Source organism: Anopheles coluzzii, chromosome 3 (assembly GCF_943734685.1).
Source record: "Anopheles coluzzii chromosome 3, AcolN3, whole genome shotgun sequence".
Lineage (NCBI taxonomy): Eukaryota > Metazoa > Arthropoda > Insecta > Diptera > Culicidae > Anopheles > Anopheles coluzzii.
Window position 1 is genome coordinate 21,447,173 of NC_064671.1, and position 22,456 is coordinate 21,469,628.

At 47.9% G+C, this 22,456-nt stretch overlaps 6 protein-coding genes across 17 annotated transcripts in view; 2 read left to right on the top strand and 4 right to left on the bottom strand.

The window, feature by feature from the left end:
* LOC120959963 (hormone receptor 4) overlaps nt 1-7,751 on the bottom strand; it is a 242,411-nt gene extending 234,660 nt beyond the window's left edge. For 2 of the 7 annotated variants that reach the window (XM_040383778.2, XM_040383774.2), the window contains exon 1: nt 7,641-7,748. The gene's annotated coding sequence lies outside the window, so the exon portion shown is untranslated. Of the gene's footprint in view, nt 1-5,978; nt 6,811-6,852; nt 7,564-7,640 lie in introns of those variants that run through there. The other 5 variants (XM_049609107.1, XM_049609104.1, XM_040383781.2 and 2 more) reach the window with 4 other exon arrangements.
* A 3,168-nt stretch (nt 7,752-10,919) lies between these two features.
* LOC120958975 (nuclear envelope integral membrane protein 1) lies at nt 10,920-13,061 on the bottom strand. Its single transcript, XM_040382071.2, has 2 exons — nt 12,693-13,061; nt 10,920-12,616 (listed from the first exon to the last, which is right to left on the bottom strand). The coding sequence occupies exons 1-2, from the start codon at nt 12,790-12,792 to the stop codon at nt 11,466-11,468; spliced, it is 1,251 nt and encodes a 416-aa protein (XP_040238005.2). The 5' UTR covers nt 12,793-13,061; the 3' UTR covers nt 10,920-11,465.
* A 641-nt stretch (nt 13,062-13,702) lies between these two features.
* Nucleotides 13,703-15,907, bottom strand: LOC120958526 (PIN2/TERF1-interacting telomerase inhibitor 1-like). Of its 2 annotated transcripts, XM_040381397.2 has the most exons (3): nt 15,695-15,907; nt 14,146-15,630; nt 13,703-13,964 (listed from the first exon to the last, which is right to left on the bottom strand). In XM_040381397.2, the coding sequence occupies exons 1-3, from the start codon at nt 15,801-15,803 to the stop codon at nt 13,960-13,962; spliced, it is 1,599 nt and encodes a 532-aa protein (XP_040237331.2). In that variant the 5' UTR covers nt 15,804-15,907; the 3' UTR covers nt 13,703-13,959. The 2 variants fall into 2 exon arrangements, with proteins under 2 accessions (XP_040237331.2, XP_040237330.2); XM_040381396.2 differs by having other exon boundaries at nt 13,703-15,630.
* A 253-nt stretch (nt 15,908-16,160) lies between these two features.
* LOC120957614 (la protein homolog) lies at nt 16,161-18,013 on the top strand. Its single transcript, XM_040379903.2, has 3 exons — nt 16,161-16,284; nt 16,447-17,383; nt 17,462-18,013. The coding sequence occupies exons 2-3, from the start codon at nt 16,451-16,453 to the stop codon at nt 17,765-17,767; spliced, it is 1,239 nt and encodes a 412-aa protein (XP_040235837.2). The 5' UTR covers nt 16,161-16,284; nt 16,447-16,450; the 3' UTR covers nt 17,768-18,013.
* On the bottom strand, nt 17,993-19,046 carry LOC120957615 (protein TIPIN homolog). Its single transcript, XM_040379904.2, has one exon. The coding sequence runs from the start codon at nt 18,929-18,931 to the stop codon at nt 18,059-18,061; it is 873 nt and encodes a 290-aa protein (XP_040235838.2). The 5' UTR covers nt 18,932-19,046; the 3' UTR covers nt 17,993-18,058.
* Nucleotides 19,047-19,278: 232 nt separating this feature from the next.
* Nucleotides 19,279-22,455, top strand: LOC120956794 (histone-lysine N-methyltransferase SMYD3). Of its 5 annotated transcripts, none has more exons than XM_040378530.2 (6): nt 19,279-19,887; nt 19,954-20,090; nt 20,178-20,422; nt 21,104-21,231; nt 21,311-21,791; nt 21,899-22,455. In XM_040378530.2, exons 2-6 carry the CDS (start codon nt 19,972-19,974, stop codon nt 22,300-22,302), a joined length of 1,377 nt encoding a protein of 458 aa, XP_040234464.2. In that variant the 5' UTR covers nt 19,279-19,887; nt 19,954-19,971; the 3' UTR covers nt 22,303-22,455. The 5 variants fall into 5 exon arrangements, with proteins under 5 accessions (XP_040234464.2, XP_049464390.1, XP_049464391.1 ...); XM_049608433.1 differs by having other exon boundaries at nt 19,279-19,854; XM_049608434.1 differs by having other exon boundaries at nt 19,279-19,831.
* Nucleotide 22,456: the final 1 nt, after the last annotated feature.

The following is a 22,456-nucleotide window of genomic DNA, read 5'->3' on the forward strand; positions in this document are numbered from 1 at the left end:
GCTCAAACTCACACAACCATGGTGTGTTGTATCACCACATTTTCCCACAGAAACTAGAGCTAAAGCCAATGTTCTTGCTACTTTTTTGTGTGTATCGAACAACTAACAAGACAACTATCACTAAAACTATACTGCGGCATCATCTTGCAGATCTCTCTCCTGTTTTTACGGTCGCTTTTAGCTCTCGGTAAAGCTGGGGGTTTCCGTTTTCCGCTCACCGGCAGGGCAGGCAGTTTGTTCATCTGAATAATTTGTTTTAAACCTCTTCGTTCAACACCTCTTCTCCATTGCGAGCGGAACACAACCAACACGGCCAAGATAGAGTAGTGTGTATGTTACGTTGTACCCCCAAAAATCCTGCTGCCACTTCATCCCGCCCGTACAACTCCCCCACCGAAAAGCAAGACGGATCGGTTTTTGGGGAAAGCCGTTTTTGAGCGAAAACTTTTCCTCCTCCTAATCACAAAACCCGGTCAATGAAGGCGAAATAGGTGCGGGGGGGGGGGGATGTTTTACCTTCCGGCATGAAACGACGAACCCGGATGATGATGATTCATAAGGATATCGTCACCACCATCGTCATCGTCGTCAGCAAAATCGGAGACCACCGAGGAGGCATACGGCTCCAACAGCAGTAGCAGCAGCAGTTTGATCAACGCCAACGGCCACAAACACGACAAGTTGGCGTTAGTGTTGTGCTAACAATGTTCGCTCCTTTTTTTTGTTTATCCTCTCTTTTGTTTGGCAGCAGTTGTTGGTTGGTTTTTTTTTTGTCGTGACTGCCTATGTATGGTTGGTCCTTCGGGCTTAGAGTACCAATTAGCACGCAATGCTGTCGCTGCTAGGTGGGAGAAGCGATGGGAAAGGAACGCAGTTGCACGCCCCTACTTGGCAGAACGGAAGGCTCAAGAGGAGGTGTGTGTGTACGCTTTTCGCGGGCGCCATAGCGACACGCTATAACCTCGCGAGTTGTGTCGTCCTGTCTGTGGGGCTCCCCTTCGTTCCTCGGTAAACCTGGTGGTGAGTAACAAAAAGAAAAAGCATCCACAGCTGGGGGAACTGTGGTGGCATTTTCGCGCGAGAATCAAACCACGAAACAAAAGTGAATAGAAAAAAACAACCTTCCAGTAGTGACGGAAGGCACAAAATTCCGCATTTTATCGGATAATCTCACCTGAAGTGAAGTCATTAACGATTCTGAAGCCGTACCCCGCGTGTACTAACGCACACGAATGTATGTGTCTGGGGTCGGAAAATCCTAACCTTCCCTAGCCTCCCCCTGAAGTGAGCGTCCATGACACATCGGTATTGCTTTGTGGCGCCTGTAGGATCTTCGATTCAAGCGGGGGTGTTGTTTTTTTTTTTGTTATTGGGTATTAGGGGAGAGCAACACTGGCAGACGGACAACAAAAAAAATTGCGTAAAGGGAAGGGGGAGGGCAAAAATAACCAAATAACAAATAACAAAAAAAACGGCCAAGTATGATCGATCGTGCGCCGTATTGGCGTGATTTTTGCCACTTGCGTCAAATCCTAGCCAACATGTGGCGCATTTTCGAAGCAGATGTGTCCGGGGAGTGGGGATGGAGTTTTTGTTTTGTTTTGTTAGACGGTTAGTTGACGCATTATTGTGTGCCATTCAAGAAAATGTTGCAAACACAAACACATAATTATTTTGCAAAGAATTCCTCTACAAAATATTATTCCACATCTCATACTAAAATGAATAAAACTTGCTTTAACCCGTATCAGTGAGGGATAATAATTGATACTGCTTCAAGCTTATCGTACTTCACCTTCATTCGCATTCAAGCTACGCAACCTCTCGTTCAATGCAATAAAATGGCCACCAAGTGAACAACAACATTCATCGAGCCCGAGTGTTGCGCCATTGCACTAAAGCGAGAGGGAGAGAGCGAGAGAAAAACTCCAACCCAACACAAGCTTTACCAAAGATAAGATAAGAACGATCCAATCCCCCATCGGAATGCCATACGCCAATCCTTGCGCCATTGGGTACCACTGTCCTTGGACCCGGGGGGAAAGGGAACGGCGGCAGCAGTGCAAGACTTCGGCGGTCGGTGCTCACGTTCTGCCCATAAATAATTACAGCCCCCCGCGCTCTGGTGTGGTTGGTTTTATCACATCACAGGCTCGCCTATAAAACCCCGATGCAACCACTGTTAGCAAACACACACACACACACACACACACACACACACATTCTTATCTTATCACTAGAGCACAGGAAACCATTGGCTAAGGCTGGAGTGAGGCGGTATTGGCGGTTTTAAAATGTTTTTCTTGCAACCAACTACTCCGCACCGCACCGTCCGCCATTGGTGTTGCCGTACGCTCCACCTCTCTCTCTCTCTCTGTCTTGCGTGCCAGCTGCTCCACTACTACAGCACCAGCTCCGCTCCAATCGAACGCAGGCGATAAGAGCGCACGAACCCGTACGAACGACGCAGCAGCAGCAAACAAATTGAATACGTGTGGGCGGATTGGTTGGTTGGTTGGATGGTAGTATGGGAGGGTAAATGAAACATCCATTGCAAATCATCCATCATCCTCCACGCAGAAGAGGATGTAGCACTATTTGCGCTAGAGCTCAATTCATTTAGCTTTATTTGCTATGATGAGGGCAGGAGGAAAATCAATGGCACCGAGAAAATGGTACTGCCGATGCGATTGAAATCACGCAACCAAGCTGTCAATGAATGAATGGGGCAGAAACACTTCACAGGATGCGGTTTGAAATACAAGGATCAATTTTTGAGAAAATGTTTTATGCGTTCATCTGTGTGACAACATGTGCATGAACATGTACAATTAAAAATTGTTTTAATACAACGCTCAACTAAGCCCAGCAAATTAACATTAGTAAGTTCAACTGCAAGATGACATTGAAAAAATACGTTTAAAATGTATTTTTAATCAACTTTTGGCATTGGTTTTCAAATTTCATTTTATTCATTTTTATTTTTTAGTAGTTCGCCTACTTCTAACTGTTTTTTCATGAATAAGATGATGAAGCATGAATTGTCGTCAAAATAAGAGTGTAAAGTGGTTTGCCCAATGTTTAACAGTGGCATTTTGCTCCGCTTTCCCCTACCCTTTTAAATACACTATAACAAAACCCACTACAGGTATACTAAACAAATATATTATTGATCGTTATGCCAACAAAGTAGATGATTGAAATACTATTTTGTGTAGACATTTTTTACCAATAGCATGTCCAAATTATCCTACCGTCTCTCTCCAATTCATTCATTCCATTTATTTGTTGTCCATTTGCATGAAAAACAAAACCAGCTCATTCATGACCTGGCAACACCCCTGCTACTGACTCACGTCCGCTTCATACAATGATTTACCAGTTTAGCATCTCTCTAGGAATCAGCCGCGGTATCGCGTGTGTTCATTCATTTCCTACCGAGCGCCAACCAAACGAAACGGAGAATCCATTTCACCACAATTGTTGTTTAATTCGATGAAAATGAAACGAATGAACCATTGGATGGGGCGGCGTATGGGAGGAGGAGTGCAAAAAATCTGCGCTCCGATGCATTTCGTTGCCTCAGCTGTTACCACTCGCCCCCAGAGCAGCTTGGACCCTTTTCGTCGGCTTGTAGCATGGAATTACAGCTGATTTGCAGGCCATTTTTTCTTTTTTTTTGGCTCTACGCTTGAGGTTACAATGAAGCTCAAAGGATTAATCGCTTTTCTAAGATTCGTTGCCCACACGCTGACCTTGTAAAATCATTATCAGATCGAAGAGGAAACAAACCGAAAACTAGAAGAACATAGTTCCATTTTTATCGAAAGTAACATCACGCAATGGCGGTGTGAGTTATTAATATGAACACCAACTCACATAAAAACACACACACACAGACAGCTCCAGCGTGCAGGTGTGTACCATGCTTTCATTGCCCCGGCACTTGCATTCTAACAGCGTTCCCACCCACCCACAAACAACGACAACGGGGGGTTGTACCATCGGTCAGCACCTTCCCGCAGACGCCAAGACGAGTCACCAGACCGGCGGGGCCATAACAACACAACGCAATGCCGCAATATTGGAAAAGTAATAGCGACCTTCCCTACCACCGACTCTGTAACCCCAAAACGCACCACTTCACGAGCACGCACACACTCACACGTGCCGCGCACCAGACAAATATCCCCCCCCCCCCCCTCCACCCTCTTCTGCACCCTTGACACCCCCCGTCCCCTTCGGCGAGACGAAAAATAAACCCTAACTAAGAACGGACGCATACAACTTCACTCTCCCCCGACACACACACAAACACATCAGTCGTGGTCGTCGCCGTCTAGGATGGAAATCGTTTTCCAACCCGGGAAACACAGAACCAAAGTCCTGGGGTTTAGGGTGACCGTCCTATCACACCACGGGTTATGGAGAAGGAGGGTTTAATTAGTCAGCGACAGGCTGATACGAGTACCCTCCCCCCCCCCCCCCCCCCTTAATGTGTGCATGTGTGTACAAGGATGAACATCATCACCTTAATTTAGTATGTGCCGAGGAGGGGGAATCGAAGGGTTCATCCACCAACCCTCCTATCCCCCGCTCTATACCGGGGGGGAGCTATTTTTAGCCAGTGATTGTAGATAAAGCAACCGAAACGTGTGTGTGTGCCCAAGAATGGCCGATACCGAGGCCCAAGCACGCGCACGTACACGCGAGTGAAAGAGAGAGAAAAAGGGAGAGAGAGAGAGAGAGAGAGAAAAGAACCGCACGAACAGAACAAAACGAACCGGGGGTGAAATCGTTGGTGGAGCACACCGAAACGGACCGAGAATCTTTTTTATCAATACGCGTCCCACAATCCACGCGCCCACCCAATTTCCTTCCGCGCGTGGACGCGCGTTCCACCGCATTGGATGCAACGTGCAAGATCAACGACACATACCTACACCAGACCGCCATCATCCCGCAAGAGAAAAAGAGAGAGAGCGAGAGCGAGACCAAGAGCGATTTGTGCGTGAAAGAAAGAGAAGCAAAAAGTCTAAAAAAACACGCCGCCGCCGCTGCACACACCGCGACAGACGACGACGCATTGCTGCAGACGTGTGTGTGAACGATAGATTTAGAAGTGTTGAGGGGGGGGGGGGGGGGGGGGTGATGAAAAAAGAGAAAGGAAGAGAACCTTTATCCTCTATCTTTCTCTCTCTCTCCTTCGTTCGTTATGCGCTAGATAAACAACACCACCACCGCTCGTTTTGCTTTGTTTTTATATCTCCCCTTCTCTCTAAATCGCTTCCTACCACGACGACTTCGGCTTGTTGGCTGATCCAACAGTCATCTATCCTCCATTCTCTTCTTCAAACCCCCCCTTCTTCCCACCCCCTTTTTTTGAGACGAACGCGGGTGGATAAACTCTCCCCAGATCTGAACGGCGTTTTGGGCCCATCTTCGCTATGACTTAGTGACTATTGGTTTAATTCTGTATTCGAAAGAATTCTCCGCATGTTCTTTCCGGAGTGTGCTCAAGCAGCCCTTTCCAAGTAGCAGCTGGATCGAAGTACACATTGGGAAGCATTTTCTCATCAAATCAACAGAAGTAACACTGCTAAAAGGAACCATTTTGTGCAGACAATTCCCAAAATTTAAACCTAAGTGCCAATTTCAAACATTCTATATTACTCACCTTATTAAAAATCCTTGTAACACATGATGACCGAATGGGGAGAATGAAATCCGTTTTTTTCCTATTCGTCATCACAGTCCTTTCGCCAAACACACACACACACAAGAGCACTCACACGCACGGTAAAAAGGAAGTCGTTCGCTTCTTTGTTTCGTTTTTATTTGCGTATTTTTACTGCTTTCCTTTCCCTTTTTTTCTCGAGTAAAACCACACTTGAATGCCCATACACACACACACGCACGCACACACTGTACTCATACGCACACACACACACACACACTGTGTAGACGATTACGCATACCGGTGCTTCCAAGGTCTTCGCGGAACCGGCAGGCAAAATCCGCCAGACCGCGGTGTGCGCCGGCCGGTTTTGATTCCGTGATCCGGGGCGAAAGGGATTGCTTCCCCTTAATCCCTTCCAAACCAAACACCAAAAAGGGTTGAAAGGGTTAGCTATCGCAAGACAGAAAGCGAAACCATAATCTGTGGGGGACACTTCACACACGCCGGGAAAGGATTGTTAACCGTTTGATAACTCTGCCGGAGCGAGACACGCGCGTCTACTACGACCGACCGGCAACGCAACTGCTGCTGCACTGATCGAATGTGTGTATCCTACAGAGCCTGCTGTGTTTTGTCATTTAACCGTTTTGGTTTTAGTTGGTTGCCATCCGTTCCGTCACCTTTGTTATCAATTCCCTTCGCAAACACGCACGCAATTTGCCAACGAAACCACACACTCGGTGTGACCACAAAGCGAAACACACACAAACACACACACACCATAGACTGTCGAAGGAGGCAGAGGCTAACACACCGACGCAAATGGCCGCCGATAAGCTCGGTGACACCACCGCTCGTTTGGCTCGGTTTTAATCAGATTAAACAATTGCGATAGAACTCAGCACCTTGTTACCGGATACACACACAGACATACACACATACACACACAGAAGTTACATCCCTGTCCCTGCATTTTTACACTCCCAGTAGAAGAAAGAAAAAACCGGTCACGATCCGGCGCGTCTTATCGCTCGCTGGTGTCATTTTAGCAACAATGCCGCCGGAAAGGTACCGAAACAACAACAAAAAACTTATCACACAACACTACGCACAGTGAGCACACACACACACACACAAAGGGGAGTAGGGATTGCAGTTTTCCTCGAACGTACCCCCCGATCGCTGTGAATATTGAAGGGGGACGCTGGAGACAAACAGGAGAAAAAAAAACGCACACCGCACAGCGCAAACAACACACGGCCAGCAGCAGCCAGCAGGTAAAAGTAAAAATCACTGACAATTCGAAATTCCGAACGAAAACAACAGTGTGTGCAGTGCGCGAACGGCACCGCGGGCCGCGACCGGATTGCGAGCGTGAGCGTGAGAAAAGGGAGAACGGGAGAGCGAGCGAGTGAGTGAGAGCGAGCGAGCGAGCGCACCCGCACCGCATGTGTGGGATCGTGTGCGTGAGCGAGCGCGCGCTGCCTGTGTGTGCTGTGGAGTGCTCGCGGTGAGAGCAAATCCGTGTTTGGAAACGCACTGCAGGCGTATTGATGTGCGACGTGTGTTTGTGTGTGTGTGTGTCTGGCTGTGTAATGTCTGTAGACACGTGTGTGTGTGTTCGTAAGGGATGAGAGCAGGATGGAGGAATATGAGTGTTTCGCAGTATGCAAGAGAAGCAGGCAGGCGGCACATAACACCACCACCGAACCGCACAGTTACGAAAGATGTAAAGAAGGATGTAAAAAGCACACACACACACTCGCACGCACAAAACACTAAACAACGCGACAACACAACAACAGACCGCGCGGTACACAACCGTACAGACGGCACACGCGACAAGCAGAAAGTGCGTGCGCTTGTATGAACGGAGTGAGCGAGAGCGAGAGAACACGCGGTATATATACAAATATTGGCACAAACGGACGGCACCCGGTGGAATTGCCCGTTGCGCTACCTAAGAGATATTTGCGAGCGCGGACCGCGTCTCTACGGCAGAGCAGCACACGCACGTGTTCACGGACCGGTTGATGGTTTGTTTCTTAACCGTGGCCAGCTGCCGCACACTGGCCAAAGGGAGCGGGAGCGCGCTAAACGCGGCCCGAGTGCTTCGGGCCGGTTTCGTGCTCGCTTCGGCACATTCCCTGCACACATACACAGGCAGGGTGTGCGAGCGAGATGATAGCGAAGAGTAGTAGTAACGAGCGCACGTTGTACGCGCGTCCCTCCGCCTGTGCGGGGCGATTGGTAGTAGGCCGGGTAAGATCAGGCGGTCTACAGACACGGTGCCCTTTAGTACGCGCGCGCGTGTGTTATCATGGCTTACTGTTTTACAATAGCATAAACCTTTGGCAAAGGGAGTAAGAAAGACGGTTGAACGAGTGTAAATTTTCTAATTGGAATTTTGCTTTATTTCTAAAATAGCATCAATATGTGGCAACGTTTAATGATAACCTCTAATAGAATTTGCTTTTTACAACAACAGAAAAACTCTAAAAATATACGTCTTTTATAATTGTAACAGTCACTACTAAACCATGATCGTTAGACTTCACGCTCAATTAAACCGTCAAAGCAACAATTCAACCCCACCCTCCACCCATTCCAGCTGACTCCCACCGGCTATGTCTGCCTTGCGATCAAAGATTTTTCACAGCCAAGCCTTAAAACACGCCACACCGCTCGTTGGGCAACATTGTACGATTATAAGCGTATCCAGCCCCACAACGAGCAGAGCATGATGGCTGCGAGGATCGGTTTTGTTTTTTGTTTTTTTTTTCTGTGTTGTCTGTTCTGTGTCTACACAAAGGAACCAGCGCAATCAGGTAAATAAGTTACCATTTGGACAGAATTATTTGAAGCGGGACCAAACAAAACCGATACACACAAAAAAAGGAGGGCCCTTTTTGCCGAGACAAAGGTGCTCCCAAATAATGGCGATAAAAAGGAAGTGATAACTTTTTTCTCCCGCGATCCCGGGGGTTGGAGTAGAGCAAAGGGAAGGAAGGGAGAAGCGCCGATCTTCTCCCGTGCCGTTTCTTTCCAGTCGTGTGCGCAGGGGGGTCTTGATCGTGAGGTGATCGTGCCTTTGTGTATGCATCACGTTCCCACCTACGACTGAAATGTGTAAGGGTTGGTGTTTCCCCGAGCATCGCTTGTTGGATGGAGCATGGCTTTTTTCTTCACATTTTCTCCATCTCTGTCGCTCTCGTTTTATCTTTCCCCATTTTTTTTTTTTTTTTTGGCAGGGGTTTTTCTTGCATCACGAGAACTCCCTCTCAACCATCGTTACAAGAGAGAGAGCTGGCGGGGAGTTTTCAAAAGTAACTTCATCAAGTGCTGGGATAGCTGATAAATCAGATAAATATAGCTGCGATCGCATGTACAATGCTCATACGTAACAGGGCTGAAGCGGGTGGAAAATGATCGTACTTTTGCTATAGCGTAGAAAAAATAATAATAAAAACTGCTACCTTATACTCTTACCTCTTAATGGCAAAATTGATAAGAAATTTTGACATATTTCTTTTAATGCGTTTAATTTTAAAGAATTTAGCTAATTTCACGATTAACCAAAAGTTCATCAATATGTTGAGTCCCATTGAAAATTAATAAAATGTAAAATTCTTAATGTTTTTTTTAAATTAAAATAGAAACGTATTTAGCGTATTTAAAAAGCTTTACCCCAATTTTTTTATATTTGATTCTGAAAATTAAAACATAAACAAAATCGTCTTCACTCATGTAATTAATTAATGAAAAATAATGTGTCTAAGCCGGGATGATCCTTTGCTGATACGATAGGATTAATTGGTTTACTTAAAGTAGTAGTAGTAGTAGTAGTAGTAGTAGTAGTAGTAGTAGTAGTAGTAGCAGTAGTAGTAGTAGTAGTAGTGTGTAGTGATGGGTAAAGTAGGAAAAATCCAGAATCGACTCTGATCCGACTCCGATAATTTTGGAACCGACTCCGGAATATAGGTCCGCCCTGCATTATTCGGAGTCGTTCGGAATTGTTCGGAATCTCCCGGAATCACCTGGAGTCGGCCAGAATGGTTCGGACTCATCCCGAGTCGTTCGGAGTCGTTCGGAGTTCGAGTCTTCCGTAGTCTTTCGGAGTCATTCCGAGTCATTCGTAGTCGTTCGGAGTCGTCGGCAGCCGTCCGGTATCGGTTGGGATCGGAGTCAGCCTTTGAAACAAATCCTGTACAGTCTATTCCCAAGTTACGCGGATTCGAAGATGCGCGGTTTTCTAAATTTGACAGATCAAAATGTTAAATCAATACAATTGTCTTCAATTTCAGTATAAATTGCCTTTTTGCTAAGAAATTTAAAAAACTTAAAAAGCCAGAAATATCAAAATTTTCTGCACGAATCCTTTGAAATAAATGATTGAACGTATTAATTGTATTTAAAACACAACGCAATGAAATGCCTGATCACAAGCACATTGCACCGAACCGGCTCCTGTTGACACCGACAGACTCCATCTCCGGTCGACTCCGATGGACTCTGGACGACTCCGATGGACTCTGGACGACTCCGATGGACTTTGGACGACTCCGATGGACTCTGGACGACTCCGAATGACTCTGGACGACTCCGAATGACTCCGACACCGGACCACTCCCCGACTTCAAACAACTCCGAACGTTTCCGAACGACTCCGAACAACTCCGGTCGACTCCGGACGACTCCGGGCGGAACTCCTTCTTCTTCTTTTGGCTCAACAACTGTTGTCGGTCGGCCTGTACTCCCCACTTGTGGGGTTGGCTTTCAGTGACTTTTTGGATTACCCCACATAGCAGGATAGTGAAAAGTCCTACCACCGTATGGGGACAAGGTCCATTCAGGACTTGAACCCATTACGGGCATGTTGTTAAGTCGTATAAGTTGCCATCTGTACCACGAGACCGACCTTGATGATGTCCATCTTTCCCATATCAGGTGTGTCTTACCTGAACATTTAAAACCTACACATTAAAAACAATGCTTTTAATTTTTGACAAAAATTCATATACATTTAAAAGTTTAACCATTTTTTTGATAAAACAATGATTGTAAGTTAAGGTTTGCCCATTTTCAAAGTGGTCGTATTTATATTTTTTTACACATTGTTTTTTGTGTCCGTCCCTAACTACCTTCCCATAAGCATTTTCTTTCAAATTTGTAGTTCACTGCGATAAACAAGTAAGGCATATAAAATATGTTGACTGTTGAGTAAAACAAACCAAACACCAACTTTTATGAACTTCTTACGTTTATTTACATATTTTATGGTCACACGACACCGCGGCAGGCCCTTCGCGGCACAAAAGCTGCTGGCACAAGTAGTTACTTTTAACCTTTTTTTTACCGAATCTACCATCATCTCCGCTACGATCAAGTCTTATTGTCTCAACTAGAGGCATTTAGTATGGCCGGTTACAACACAAACATTAATTAGATTTATCACCACACACGCCTGGATAAGTTTCACTATCAGTATGAACACTTCAACACATAATTTTCGGGGCAGCTGCTGATGTATCTACAATAATGATTACCTTAGCACCTTAGCATCGAAGTAAAGCATTTGACAATATTGGTGCTGCCGATATCAGAAACGATTGGTAAAGTTAAAATGTAAGCCGAAAGTGTTTACGTCCTATGAATATCTCGCCTTTTTTCAATGTTCCCCGAATGAATTTTCCGCTTTGCTTTGAGTGATGAGGTGTATCTCTATTTGTTCGAGATAAAAAAAAACCTAAACAGGCAAACTATTACAACGCCAACCCCCTCCCGATCAGTCCTCTTCGCCTTCGGTCAATTCCACCACCTCGTCCGAGTCGTCGTTGCTGATGCTCGAGTGTACCGTATCGTACTCGAAGCACTCCTCCTCCATCACGTGCGGCGATCCCTCGACGAACGACGCGAACCGTACCGGATCCCTCAACCTCATCATCGTCGTCCACTGCTTGCACTCCGGGCTGCGGCAGTACTCGCGCAGATCCTTCAGCGCACGGTCCGTCTCGATCCGACCCTGCTCCTCGAACTCTTCCACCGTCAGCAACCGTCGCTTGCCCGGATACCGGCTGCGGAACCGGTTCCGTACCCAGCGCAGCGCGTTCAACGGTGTCGCGTGATAGTACGCCCCAATCACGATCAGCACAAAGCCGGTCGAAAGCTGGCGCTGGTAGCTACTAAAAAACACCATTGTCAGCGCAATCAGCTGCAGCGTCCACTGGATGACGCGCTTGCTACGGCGATCCTTCGGTGGGCCAAGCCGATAGCACACGAAGAAACTGATCGAACCAACGATCGCCAAATACCAAAACACGTAGTGCTGGTACAGCACAAAAATTAGGCGCAAATTTTCGTACATCATCTGCATGCCGTAGAAACCGAGCGTCCAACCGCCGACCATTACGCCGAGCATAAGGGGCCGATACGGCATCATCTTGCTGAACATGTACACCAGCGCAAGGGCGAACGAGGTTAATCCAATAAGAATACCGCCGGTGTAGTAGAACAGTGGGTTTTGGCTCATGGGCAGGGCGATAAAGAACAGCAGCACGCCCAGCACGAGCAGCCCAACGCGCCACAGATCGAACCGGTTCAGCAGCACCTCGATGTCGTACTTGCCGGATGAAACGACGCCGAGACAGCTCTGGTTGAACGGTTCCAGCTCCACCTGCCGGCGCTTGCGGGACGCAAACACATTGAAGCTGAACAGGCTCTGTTCCGCCTTGTAGTGCTTTTTCACCTCGGCCGGTGAGCTACCGAGGTACTGGTTGTAGTTGTCATGATCGCAGTGCATCCGTATCGAGACGGTGCAGAACGCGTTCAGCAAGCTTTCCTGCTGCCCCGGGTAGCAGTAAACGATCAGCCCGGGCCGGGTGATGCTCCACTCATCGTACGTGTACGATACGAGGCGTCCCGGTTCGAGGAACATTACTATGGGAAGAAAGAAGAGAAGGATTTTATAAAATTGAAAACCAACATGTAACATGACTCCTTCACTGCCACTTACAATCTTTCTGCGTTTCCGCTTCCTTGCCAAGGCAGAGGAATGGTAGCAGGCCGACTAGCAACAGCACACCCGCCGCCAGGCGTCGGTCAATCGTGATCATCGCTGGGTATGCGCTTTGCTACCTTTGATTTCCTCCTCCTTTGCACCACCAAACACAACCACAAAAAAACGGCACCGAAATGGTTCACTAAACAATGCACAGGACAAGCCAATTCTGGGTTTCACTTTCACCTACTGCAGTGCATTTTAAACTAACAAAACCGACTAAAAACCAAGTTTGGCCATCGTCGCGCTGAAAATGATGCCGACCGGTGAGGTAAGCGACACAAACATGTTCTGACGAGTGCAGCGCCACCGGTAAACAACGGAAAATAGCGGCTTTTGTTGTGACAGCTGGCAGGGCGACCAGAAAAAGGGGGTTATCTGTCATTAGACCAGTCGCACAAGGTGTGTAGAGGGTTATTTTGACAGGTGGCTGAGTAAAATTTGAATCTTTTGCCAATCAACGGAATTTCGTTCTGTGAGATGTTTTTTATTCTAAAATGTAGCGAATTTTCATAATCGTATTCAATTGTGTCTGCTTTTAGAAGGTAAGACTTCTGTTTTGGATGATTGAATTAAACTATCAGGTGTAAATCACAACCGGAAAATCGAACAAGAGGGGTTAGAATGGCATCCATCGCAAATAAAGCTTTATTGTTTTATGATTGCTGATAAAAAGAGCCATTCCATTTTTTTTAACAGAATTTCTTATCGCATAAAAGGGTTTGGTTGCATAATAGATGCAAATTTACTGAAAAAGTAAGTTAGAAAAAAAATGTTGGGCATGAATCTGATTTAATCTTTAAATGCTTATTTATTAATAAAAAGTCTGTTAAACGGTAAACTCAGGGTAGAACAAACAAGTCAAACGTAAACGGGGAAAACCCCTACCAAGCGACAAGAGAATACAACTGAATACCTGATCTGAAAACTGGGAACTGTGATACAAATAAGGAGAATCGTTCAAATGCTTTCGTAAAAATTAAATATTTATTGGTTCCCTATTCCACAAATCATGCCGCATATGTTCCATATTTTGGACATACTGCAACAAGGTTGGCGGAGCGGTATTATTAACACACTGTTAGCGGGCTAACCGAACCAATGCGTTTCCGCTTTAACTGTTCCATTCGCTACTACCTCCGCCGTGGGGTAAACTTCCTCGATGGACCACCGTCGCCACCCTCCTTCGATGCAGCGTTCTTGACGAGCTTCACGTCCTCCGTTAATCTGTAACCGATAATATCGCCAAAATTAGAGCCAGCGAAACGCGCCTCGTCCAGGTACTTCAGCACTTCGACCTTCACTTTGCAGGTCGTTTCCTCCGACTTGCCCGCGTACTCGGCCGACAGTGCGTTGGCTGCGGCCACCTGCAGCGTTATTTCATCCATCGGACCGACGCTTTCCTTACCGTTTGATGCTGGCTCCGTGGTACCGCCGTTCACGGCTGGCGATGATGCTGGTTCGTTGTTGGCTGCTTCTCCGTCTGCTGGACTGGCCGCTCGGTTGCCTTTCTTCTTTTTCTTCTTCTTTGCGGATGTGGAAGCATCCGTTTCGGTGGTGTTGGCCGGTTCTTGACCAGCTTCGACAGTGTTTGGTTCCGGTGTGGGGGTTTCCACCTCGCCTTCTTCTGTAGAGGATTCTGATTTGGGGGTTTTGGATTTTTTCTTCTTTTTCATCGGTTCTTGGACAGTGGCAGTGGTGTCTGTGGGTGGCTCTAATTCTGCTTCTGCCACCTCATCGGTTGACTCAACGACTGGTGGTTCCGGATCAGAGGTAGTCTTCTTGGATTTTTTCTTCTTTTTCACCGGCTCATCGACAGTGGCAGTGTTTTCCACAGTCGCAACTACCTTTTCTTCTTCTGTCACCTCACTGAATGGTTCTACTTTGAGCTCCGGTTCAAAGGTTTGTTTTTTAGATTTTTTCTTCTTTTTTACCGGCTCCTCGGCAGCAACTGTTTCATCTACCATCTGTGCCATCTCTTCCCTGACCTCACAGGCCGACTCGACAGTGGGTTCCTGCTCTGAATTGTGCTTCTTTGCCTTTTTCTTCTTTTTCACCGGTTCCGATGGTTCGCTTTCCGGTTCAACCGAATCTCCATTCACCAAAACTTCTTGCTCGTTCTCCTCCAATTGCTCTCTTTTCCTTTTGGATTTTTTAGTTGCTGGTGCTTCTTCAACGGCTACAGCTTCCTCCATCGGTTCCACCGTTTGTTCGTTTTCCTTCGCTTTTTTCTTACTCTTCTTCTTTTTAATCTTCTCATGCGTCTCTTCGGTGACCATTTCCTCCTCACCGCCCTGTCCGTTCGTCTTAACCGTTGCCTCCACCGGTGCTACTCCATTGCCCGCGGCAGCTCTCTGTTTCATTTTCTCCTTGAAATAATCCTGCATCGACATGCTCGCCTTAATCGTTGACAAACCTAAAACAGGCCGATCCTCCTCGGCACTCTCACCCCCGCTCGAAGCCGGCTGCTCCTCCTCTTCCCTCGGCCTGCTGCTCTCGGTCAGCGAACGTTTGCCAAAAATGTTGGCCAAATCCTTCTCGTTCACTCTGCTCAAATCTTTGCCCCGCGTGAACCGGGTGTAGTGCACACGGGCGCGCGATTGCTTCGACCGCTCCTCGAGCGATTGCACCTGGCTTTTGGGGTCGATCACGGCGTCACCGGCACCTTCGGCCGGTTCACTCTCATCACCGTTCAAGCGCCGGAGCAGTTCGGTAAAGCCTGCCTCATGCTGCGTCCACATGTCGTCCCTACCGCCGACGAAACCAACCCCTTCCGTGTCCAGCTTCACCCGGTTCGAGATGGGAATGGTGATTCCGTTCTCATCCCGCCCCAGCCCCTTGCCCTCCGTCCAGCCGAGCTTGCTGAGCATACGGGCGCCGAAACTGTCGGTATCTAGAGATTAGGGGGGGACCGGTTAGCATTGTATCGTAACTCGTCGGATACCGTAAGGGCTTACCTTTGTAGTACGGTTTCTTCACCGGGTCGTTTAGTCGCATCGTGCAAAGTTTCTTCTGGCGAGCTTTTGCGCTCGAAAGCGTCACCGAGCTGAAATCACCATCACCCATCGTGAAGGTACTATTTTACGAAGTTAAACTACTATTTTAAGGGAAAAAAGATGAGATTAATTTCACTGTGCAGCACAACGTACGGCTCAGCCTTTGCACGTGTGTTTTGGGTTGTTTGACAGGCGAAAGATAAACAAACTGACAGCTTTATAGCTCGAGGTATATAGAGGATTTTATTTTGAATTTCTTTTTATAAAATCAAATTTACCTAGAGTAATAACTTAAAACAAAAATAAAAACTGTCAAATATCTGAAAAAAAAATACAATAAACAAAAAATAAAAATTAAAAGCTCAACAACATTTAAAATAAATGTCGTTCCCATCGCATGTGTAGCCATCTTGGTTATCCTTCAGAAGCGAAACGTCATTCTTCAACGTGTTCTGAACGCTCACAAACACACCAAACAAGCATTTTCTTGTTGCCACTTCTCCAGCGCGCACGTGTTAAATTCCGCAGCGAACGCATCTTTTTAACATCAGGTAATTATTTACTATCCTTAATATTTTTAAGAATCGTGCATCCGTTAAAAGGTCCTCTCCATGAGAATAGTCCGTCCATTCCGGCCTGTTGTGTGTTCCTCCTGCCCGCGCGCAACCATATTCTAACCTAACAAATGTTCTCCGTTTCCCCACCCGGCACAGCACGATGACCGAAACTGACGTACAAGCGCCCGCCGTGGAGGAGACGAAGCCGGAGGGCAACGAGGAAAACGCCACGGCCACCGTAAGCACCACCGAGGCGGCAATCATCCGCCAGCTGGAGTACTACTTCGGCGATGCCAACCTGGCGAAGGATAAGTTCATGAAGGACCAGATCGCGAAGGACGAAGGATGGGTGCCGCTCGATGTGCTGCTCACGTTCAAGCGGCTCAAGTCGCTCAGCGAAGACAAGAAGGTGATTGTGGACGCAATCGCCAAATCGGACGAAGGGCTGGTCGAGGTGAGCGAAGATCGGGAAAAGTTGCGCCGCCATCCGGAACGCCCCCTGCCGGAGATGAACGAGGAGCGGCGGCAGGAGATCTACGCCCGCACCGTGTACGTGAAGGGGTTCGCACCGCAGAACGGCACCACCATGAGCGAGCTGGTCGAGTTTTTCGAACCCTTCACCAAAGTGACCAACATCGTGATGCGCAAGTACCACGACAAGCCGACGAAGAAGTATCTGTTTAAGGGCAGCGTGTTCGTGACGTTCGCGGAGAAGGAGCAGTGCGAGAAGTTTCTGGCCCAGGGGCCGCTCAAGTACAAGGGCAAGGAGCTGATTTGCAAGATGCAGAACGATTACTACGAGGCGAAGAAGGTGGAAATTAAGGAGCGGGCGGAAAAGATCGAGGAGCGCAAGCGCAAGAAGGAGGAGGGCAACAATGCGCTGCTCGCGCAGCTGCCGACCGGGGCCTGCGTGTTCATGGAGGGGCTGGGCAAGGAGACGACCCGCGAATCGATCAAGGAAGCGATCCGTGCGCTCGACGAAACGCTCGAGTTTGCGTACATCGACTACCAGAAGGGTGATGCGAGCGGGTACGTGCGCTTTAACAAGCAGGACGCGGGCAAGCAGCTACTCGAGAAGCTAACGGACAAAAAGGTACATTTCTTACAAGTGCGTGTGTGTGAGTCATGTCAATAACAAGCAAATTTGGGTATCTTTTTTACCTTATTACAGTTAAAAATTGATGATGCAGAGGTAACGGCCGAACTGCTGGTGGACGAGAAGGAAACCGAATACCTGAAGAAGATTGCCGAGGAGCAGGCCAAGCGCAAGGTGAATGCGAAGAACAAGGGTAGAGGAAACCGGGGCAACAACAACCGCAACCATCACTCCGGTGGAAACAATAAGCGCAAGCGGGACAGGAACGCCGAGCAGCAGGAGGACGGTGACGGTGGTGAACCACCGGTCAAGAAGGATGCCACCGGGAAGGAGGCAACAAAACCGACGGCGGAAAGTGAAGCGAAGGCCGCGGCAGAGTAGATTCGGCGCGATGCCTGTCGTGTGTGTGTGTGCGCGCTTCCTCACATTGGCCGGGACGCGTTTCGGGAGTGTATGTATAAGGACGTATTTTTATCTCTACTCGATAAGCATATTTTCTATGTACTAATGTAATTTTAAAGCGGATTTCTCTCGCCCCGATGGAATGGCGAGGCGAGGTGTGTTACTATAATAGAGCATATGGAAAGTAACTGTTGAATATACTGATGAATGTATTCAAAAGCTAAAGGTGTAGTTTATTTACTCTAATTTCCTATTGCCTCTTCGCGCCTCTCACGATGGCGGCAATCCACCACACGAGTCGTTTTCCACGTTTTCCGCTCCACCCGGGCTGCTCTGCTGTGAGAGGGCCAACAGACGGGCCTTCCTTAGTTCTAGTGCTTTCAGCCGGTTTGCTTCAATTTTCGCACGGATTTCATCAGCCACCGGTGGTGATTTGACCGTTTGTTGCTGATGGGTGTCCTTGAGAGCATTCGCGTGCACCGCGCCGTTGTCGGTCTGCCGTACCGCATCGAACGTGTTGTCCATCGAGAGATTCCCAATGCCGGACGTGTTGGCAACGGACGTACGGCCCCGCGACCGGGCAATCTGTTCCTCCAGCATACTGTCCAGCGGATCGAGCGGCCGATTCAGCTGACTAACGTCCGGCTCCTCTTCGTCGGCACTGTTTGCGGCGGCCTGCGCCATTGCTTCCAGTTCCGCCTGCAGCATACCCGTGCGGTACTTGTTCATGTACATCTGGACCTGCTTTTTGTGGCCGAGCTTTTCGATCTTGGCCATACAATCGTCAAAGTGAAACTTCGGATACAGCCGATGCGCCCAGTGCTCGTAGTTGCGCATCAGCCGGTTCAGATCGGACGCTTCGTGACCCTTGCCGTGGAATTTGAAGTGCTTGAAGTGGTCCTTCAGCGCGATTATCCCGCGCGGACCGCACAGCTTCGCCTCGTTCAGCATGTTGCGCGGGTTGCGGACCGTTTTTTTCTTCACCTCCACCGCGACGGGCTTGGCTGGGGCGGCATCCGTGGCCTCGTCGCCCGAGCCGTCCGCATCGCCGTCCGGGAGTTCATCGTCGGACAGTATTTCCCCGTCGTTTTCACCTTCCAGTGCCACATTATCACTAAACAGATGGTCGAGCGGATGATCCATGGTTGGTTTGAATCGATAAATTAATACTTTTCGAAGAGCCGCAAACACCAAAACAATCCCGCAAGGAACGGTGAAAAGCGCGCCATTAGAAGCGCAAGGTTTATAGAGCCACACGTTCGGGCAATGTCAAGGTTGGACAAGAGAATTTTTTGAAAAAAGTGGTTGAAATTATCTTCTCCACAAGTTTTGAGACATGACATACCAAAAAATGGTAAATTACACTAGCTAATAATATTAAAACACTAAAACTGTCGTTTTTTCTTTACACTAGCATTGAACTGTACGTTGTAAACGTAAAACATTTTGTTATTGTGAAATGACAGTTCATGAAAATAAACAAATGCACACGGTTTACCAGGAACAAATTCTACCAACAATTGTCCAAAATTTGATAAGAAACAGAAATGAAATTAGCGTAAAATCATTAGATGTTGTTTTTTTACAACGTGATCGGCAAATTCAAATACTCCAACGGTAAATCCATTTTGCGTTTGAATAAGGAAGTGCCGCCCAGAAGCGACGGAGCGGCGTTACGCGTGCATCCCGTCTATAAAAAGCGTTGGCCCGGCTAAAAATAAGCACCATTCTCACCCGCTAAGTGGGGTATATTTCTGCATTTTGCTGTCTGTCTGGCGAGAGAAACAAAGCAGACTCACAAGATCTCACAAAACCACCACCACTGCCAGTGCGGAGAAGCATAGAGAAAACGCCAGCAGAAAAGAAAGCGACGATCTCCTCCCCGTCGGCAAACTCTCCCATTCTTCCCACTCGCTTGCCGATGTTGTTCCAGCAGTTTCACAATAACAACCACCGGTCACCGTAGGGTTGGGTTGAACGTTATTTTTAAAATTAAACCACCACCAACAGCACCGCCACCAGCAGCACTAACCGGCCCGCGAGGTGATAATTAGAACATCGTAAAGGTTGGCCGTTGCGTGTGGCGGAAGTCTCGAGAAGTCTGCTGTCTGTTGTGGCTGCGCTTCAGCTGCAGACCGAGAGTCAACGTTTTATTCTGTGTTCAGTTGCGTTGCTGACTGCGTATGGGCGGGATGAGAAAAACGATACATCGCCGTGGGGACGTCATACTGCAGGAGAAACCGTTCGCCTGTGTGCTCGATCCGCGCTACCGCGATACAAGATGTGACCGTTGCTTTAAGGAGTATGTTGCGCCCTCCCCGTTTACTGTGTGCCGTTTTTACAACAACCCATTATTGAACGCCTTGCAATCGCTTTTCATTTCTTGCAGGACGAAGGTGATGAAGTGTTCCAACTGTCTGTACGTGCGGTACTGTGGTCGGTCCTGCCAAAAGGAGGCATGGTCCGATCATAAGGAGGAATGCGAAAAGCTGAAAGCGTTACCGCCCGGGCTGGTCGTACCGTCGGCGGCACTGATGATTGCGCGGATCGTGCGCCGCTTGCTGAAGGGAGGCGACACGCACAAGGGCTACTACACCTCGAAGCAGTACCGCAAATTCTGCGATCTTATGCCACGTAAGTCTTTCCTTTTGATGTCTTCCTGGTAGTCGCGATAGCCGCCCTTTTTTACTTTCATTTTATCTGCTTTCCTTTCCGTGGCCCTTGTCGCATTTATAGTTTCATACAGCGGGGTCTCTCATTTCATATATCGTTGCGATCGCGCTTCAAACGATCAATCTTAAACTGCAGGTAGCTTTTCCGTGGAGTGTGTGAGTTGTTTCGTATCTAACTCGATCAATGTTGAGGCGTAAAAATTGTATAACACGGTTGAAGGAAAGTTGAAGGTTATTCGTACTATGTGAGTTAATTTCCATTCTCTTTTCTAGTAACTGTTATACACATTCTTCTTCATGTTCGCCTGATGATACGTTCCGTAAGCTAACCGTATCGTCGTGTGGGTAGGAAAATGATATGTGTGATGATTAAAAGCTGTTTGTTTTCAGTGTTCTGTCCATTTAGAGCTATTGATCATTTCGATCTTAAATTTCCATCTTCGTTTCACCCATATTAACTACCTCACACTTTGTAAAATACAAGATTTGGTCGTTGGCACCAACACCCGGAAAGAAGGGTAGGGGAATTGCACTTTCGTTGTGCATGACGTGTTTTGTTTTTGGTTTTTGGATATTGTTTCTTCCCGCCCCCCACAACTAATCGTACATTGTTTCTCCTTCTGTACATTGTTTCCGGCTGCAGACGAGGAAAACATTCGAGCCGACTCCAAACGGATGGAACACTTCGGTACACTGTACGTGGTACTGCAGCGGCTGCTGGATGAAGCATCCCGACCGACCAAAGCGGAATTGCTCAGAATCTATGGAAAGGTGTGCAAATTTTAATCGCTTTTTTCGCTAAAACAACGGTGTAACATTCATTCATTTTAAACTCCCTTTCGGATTGCAGATGTGCATCAATACGTTCAACATACTGGACGCCGAGATGAGCACGATCGGGACGGGCATGTACATCGGTGCGTCCATCATCGATCACAGCTGCCGGCCGAACGTGGTCGTTTCGTTCGACGGTGAAACGCTCCGGATGCGCCTGCTGGAGGACTACCCCGAGCAGGAGCTGGACTTTGGCAAGCTTTTCATCTCCTACATCGATCTGATCGATACGGCCGAGGTGAGGCAGGAACAGCTGGCCGAACGGTACTACTTCCACTGTGCCTGTGAACGGTGCCGGGATGAGCAGGAACAGAAGCGCATGAATGCTGCCGCCTGTCCTAACACGACCTGCCACGAACCGCTCGATTTTAGCGATTCGGAACAACTGAACCAATGCCCTGCCTGTGGTACGGCCGTAACACATTCCGACCGGGAAGCGTTCGCCGAAATTAGCAGCTTCACCCGGGACCATCTAGCGCAGATGAAAAGCGTTGCATGTAAGTGATAAGAGAGCAAGCAGGAGAGGTGACGTCACGGAGAAACGAATGGTTTTGTGAATTTAAATATTTTCTTTCCGGATTTTTGTTCTTTTTCTTTAAACAAGCGACAGATCTGGACGTGAGTCGGCTGTGCTTAGAAAAGCAAGCGAACGTGCTACACCGCTACAACGTCCATCACATCAAAACGCTCGACAATGCGATGGAAAGTGCGCTCAATTTGGAAAAGTGGACGGAAGCGACCGGGTACGGGTTGCGGTTGCTCGACGGCTTCCGGCAGTACTACAGCCCCTACCATCCGTTGCTAGGGCTGACCTATCTGAAGGTGGGCAAGCTGCAGCTCTACCAGTGCCAGTTTACCGAGGCGCTCAAGCAGCTACAGCAGGCGGCCAAAATTTTGCGTGTCACGCACGGCGAGCAGGACGATCTGTACAAGCGCGTGCTGGTGCCGCTGCTGTGCGATGCGGCCCAGGGAGATCTCGGACATCTCGCTATTGCGGATGAAGGCTAGGCTGAAGCTGTAGGAAATTAAACACTGAAAGTAAGCTTATGCTGAAAGTTATTAAGCAACAATACAAAATTGGTTAAGTCTTTCGTTCTCTCGTCGTTGGATCTTGTCAATCTACGTAACAATAATAATAATAAAAAAAGGTTCGTAACTATAG

Bases quoted from the DNA above. Each gene is read 5' to 3' on its own strand.
- LOC120958975 (XM_040382071.2), bottom strand. From the start codon at position 12,792: ATGATCACGATTGACCGACGCCTGGCGGCGGGTGTGCTGTTGCTAGTC. The intron at 12,617-12,692 runs GTAAGTGGCAGT...TTCTTCCCATAG, and splicing joins AGCGGAAACGCAGAAAGATT to TAATGTTCCTCGAACCGGGA.
- LOC120958526 (XM_040381396.2), bottom strand. From the start codon at position 15,803: ATGGGTGATGGTGATTTCAGCTCGGTGACGCTTTCGAGCGCAAAAGCT. The intron at 15,631-15,694 runs GTAAGCCCTTAC...CCTAATCTCTAG, and splicing joins GAAGAAACCGTACTACAAAG to ATACCGACAGTTTCGGCGCC.
- LOC120957614 (XM_040379903.2), top strand. From the start codon at position 16,451: ATGACCGAAACTGACGTACAAGCGCCCGCCGTGGAGGAGACGAAGCCG. The intron at 17,384-17,461 runs GTACATTTCTTA...ACCTTATTACAG, and splicing joins AGAAGCTAACGGACAAAAAG to TTAAAAATTGATGATGCAGA.
- LOC120957615 (XM_040379904.2), bottom strand. From the start codon at position 18,931: ATGGATCATCCGCTCGACCATCTGTTTAGTGATAATGTGGCACTGGAA.
- LOC120956794 (XM_040378529.2), top strand. From the start codon at position 19,972: ATGGGCGGGATGAGAAAAACGATACATCGCCGTGGGGACGTCATACTG. The intron at 20,091-20,177 runs GTATGTTGCGCC...CATTTCTTGCAG, and splicing joins TGTGACCGTTGCTTTAAGGA to GACGAAGGTGATGAAGTGTT. The intron at 21,792-21,898 runs GTAAGTGATAAG...TCTTTAAACAAG, and splicing joins GCAGATGAAAAGCGTTGCAT to CGACAGATCTGGACGTGAGT.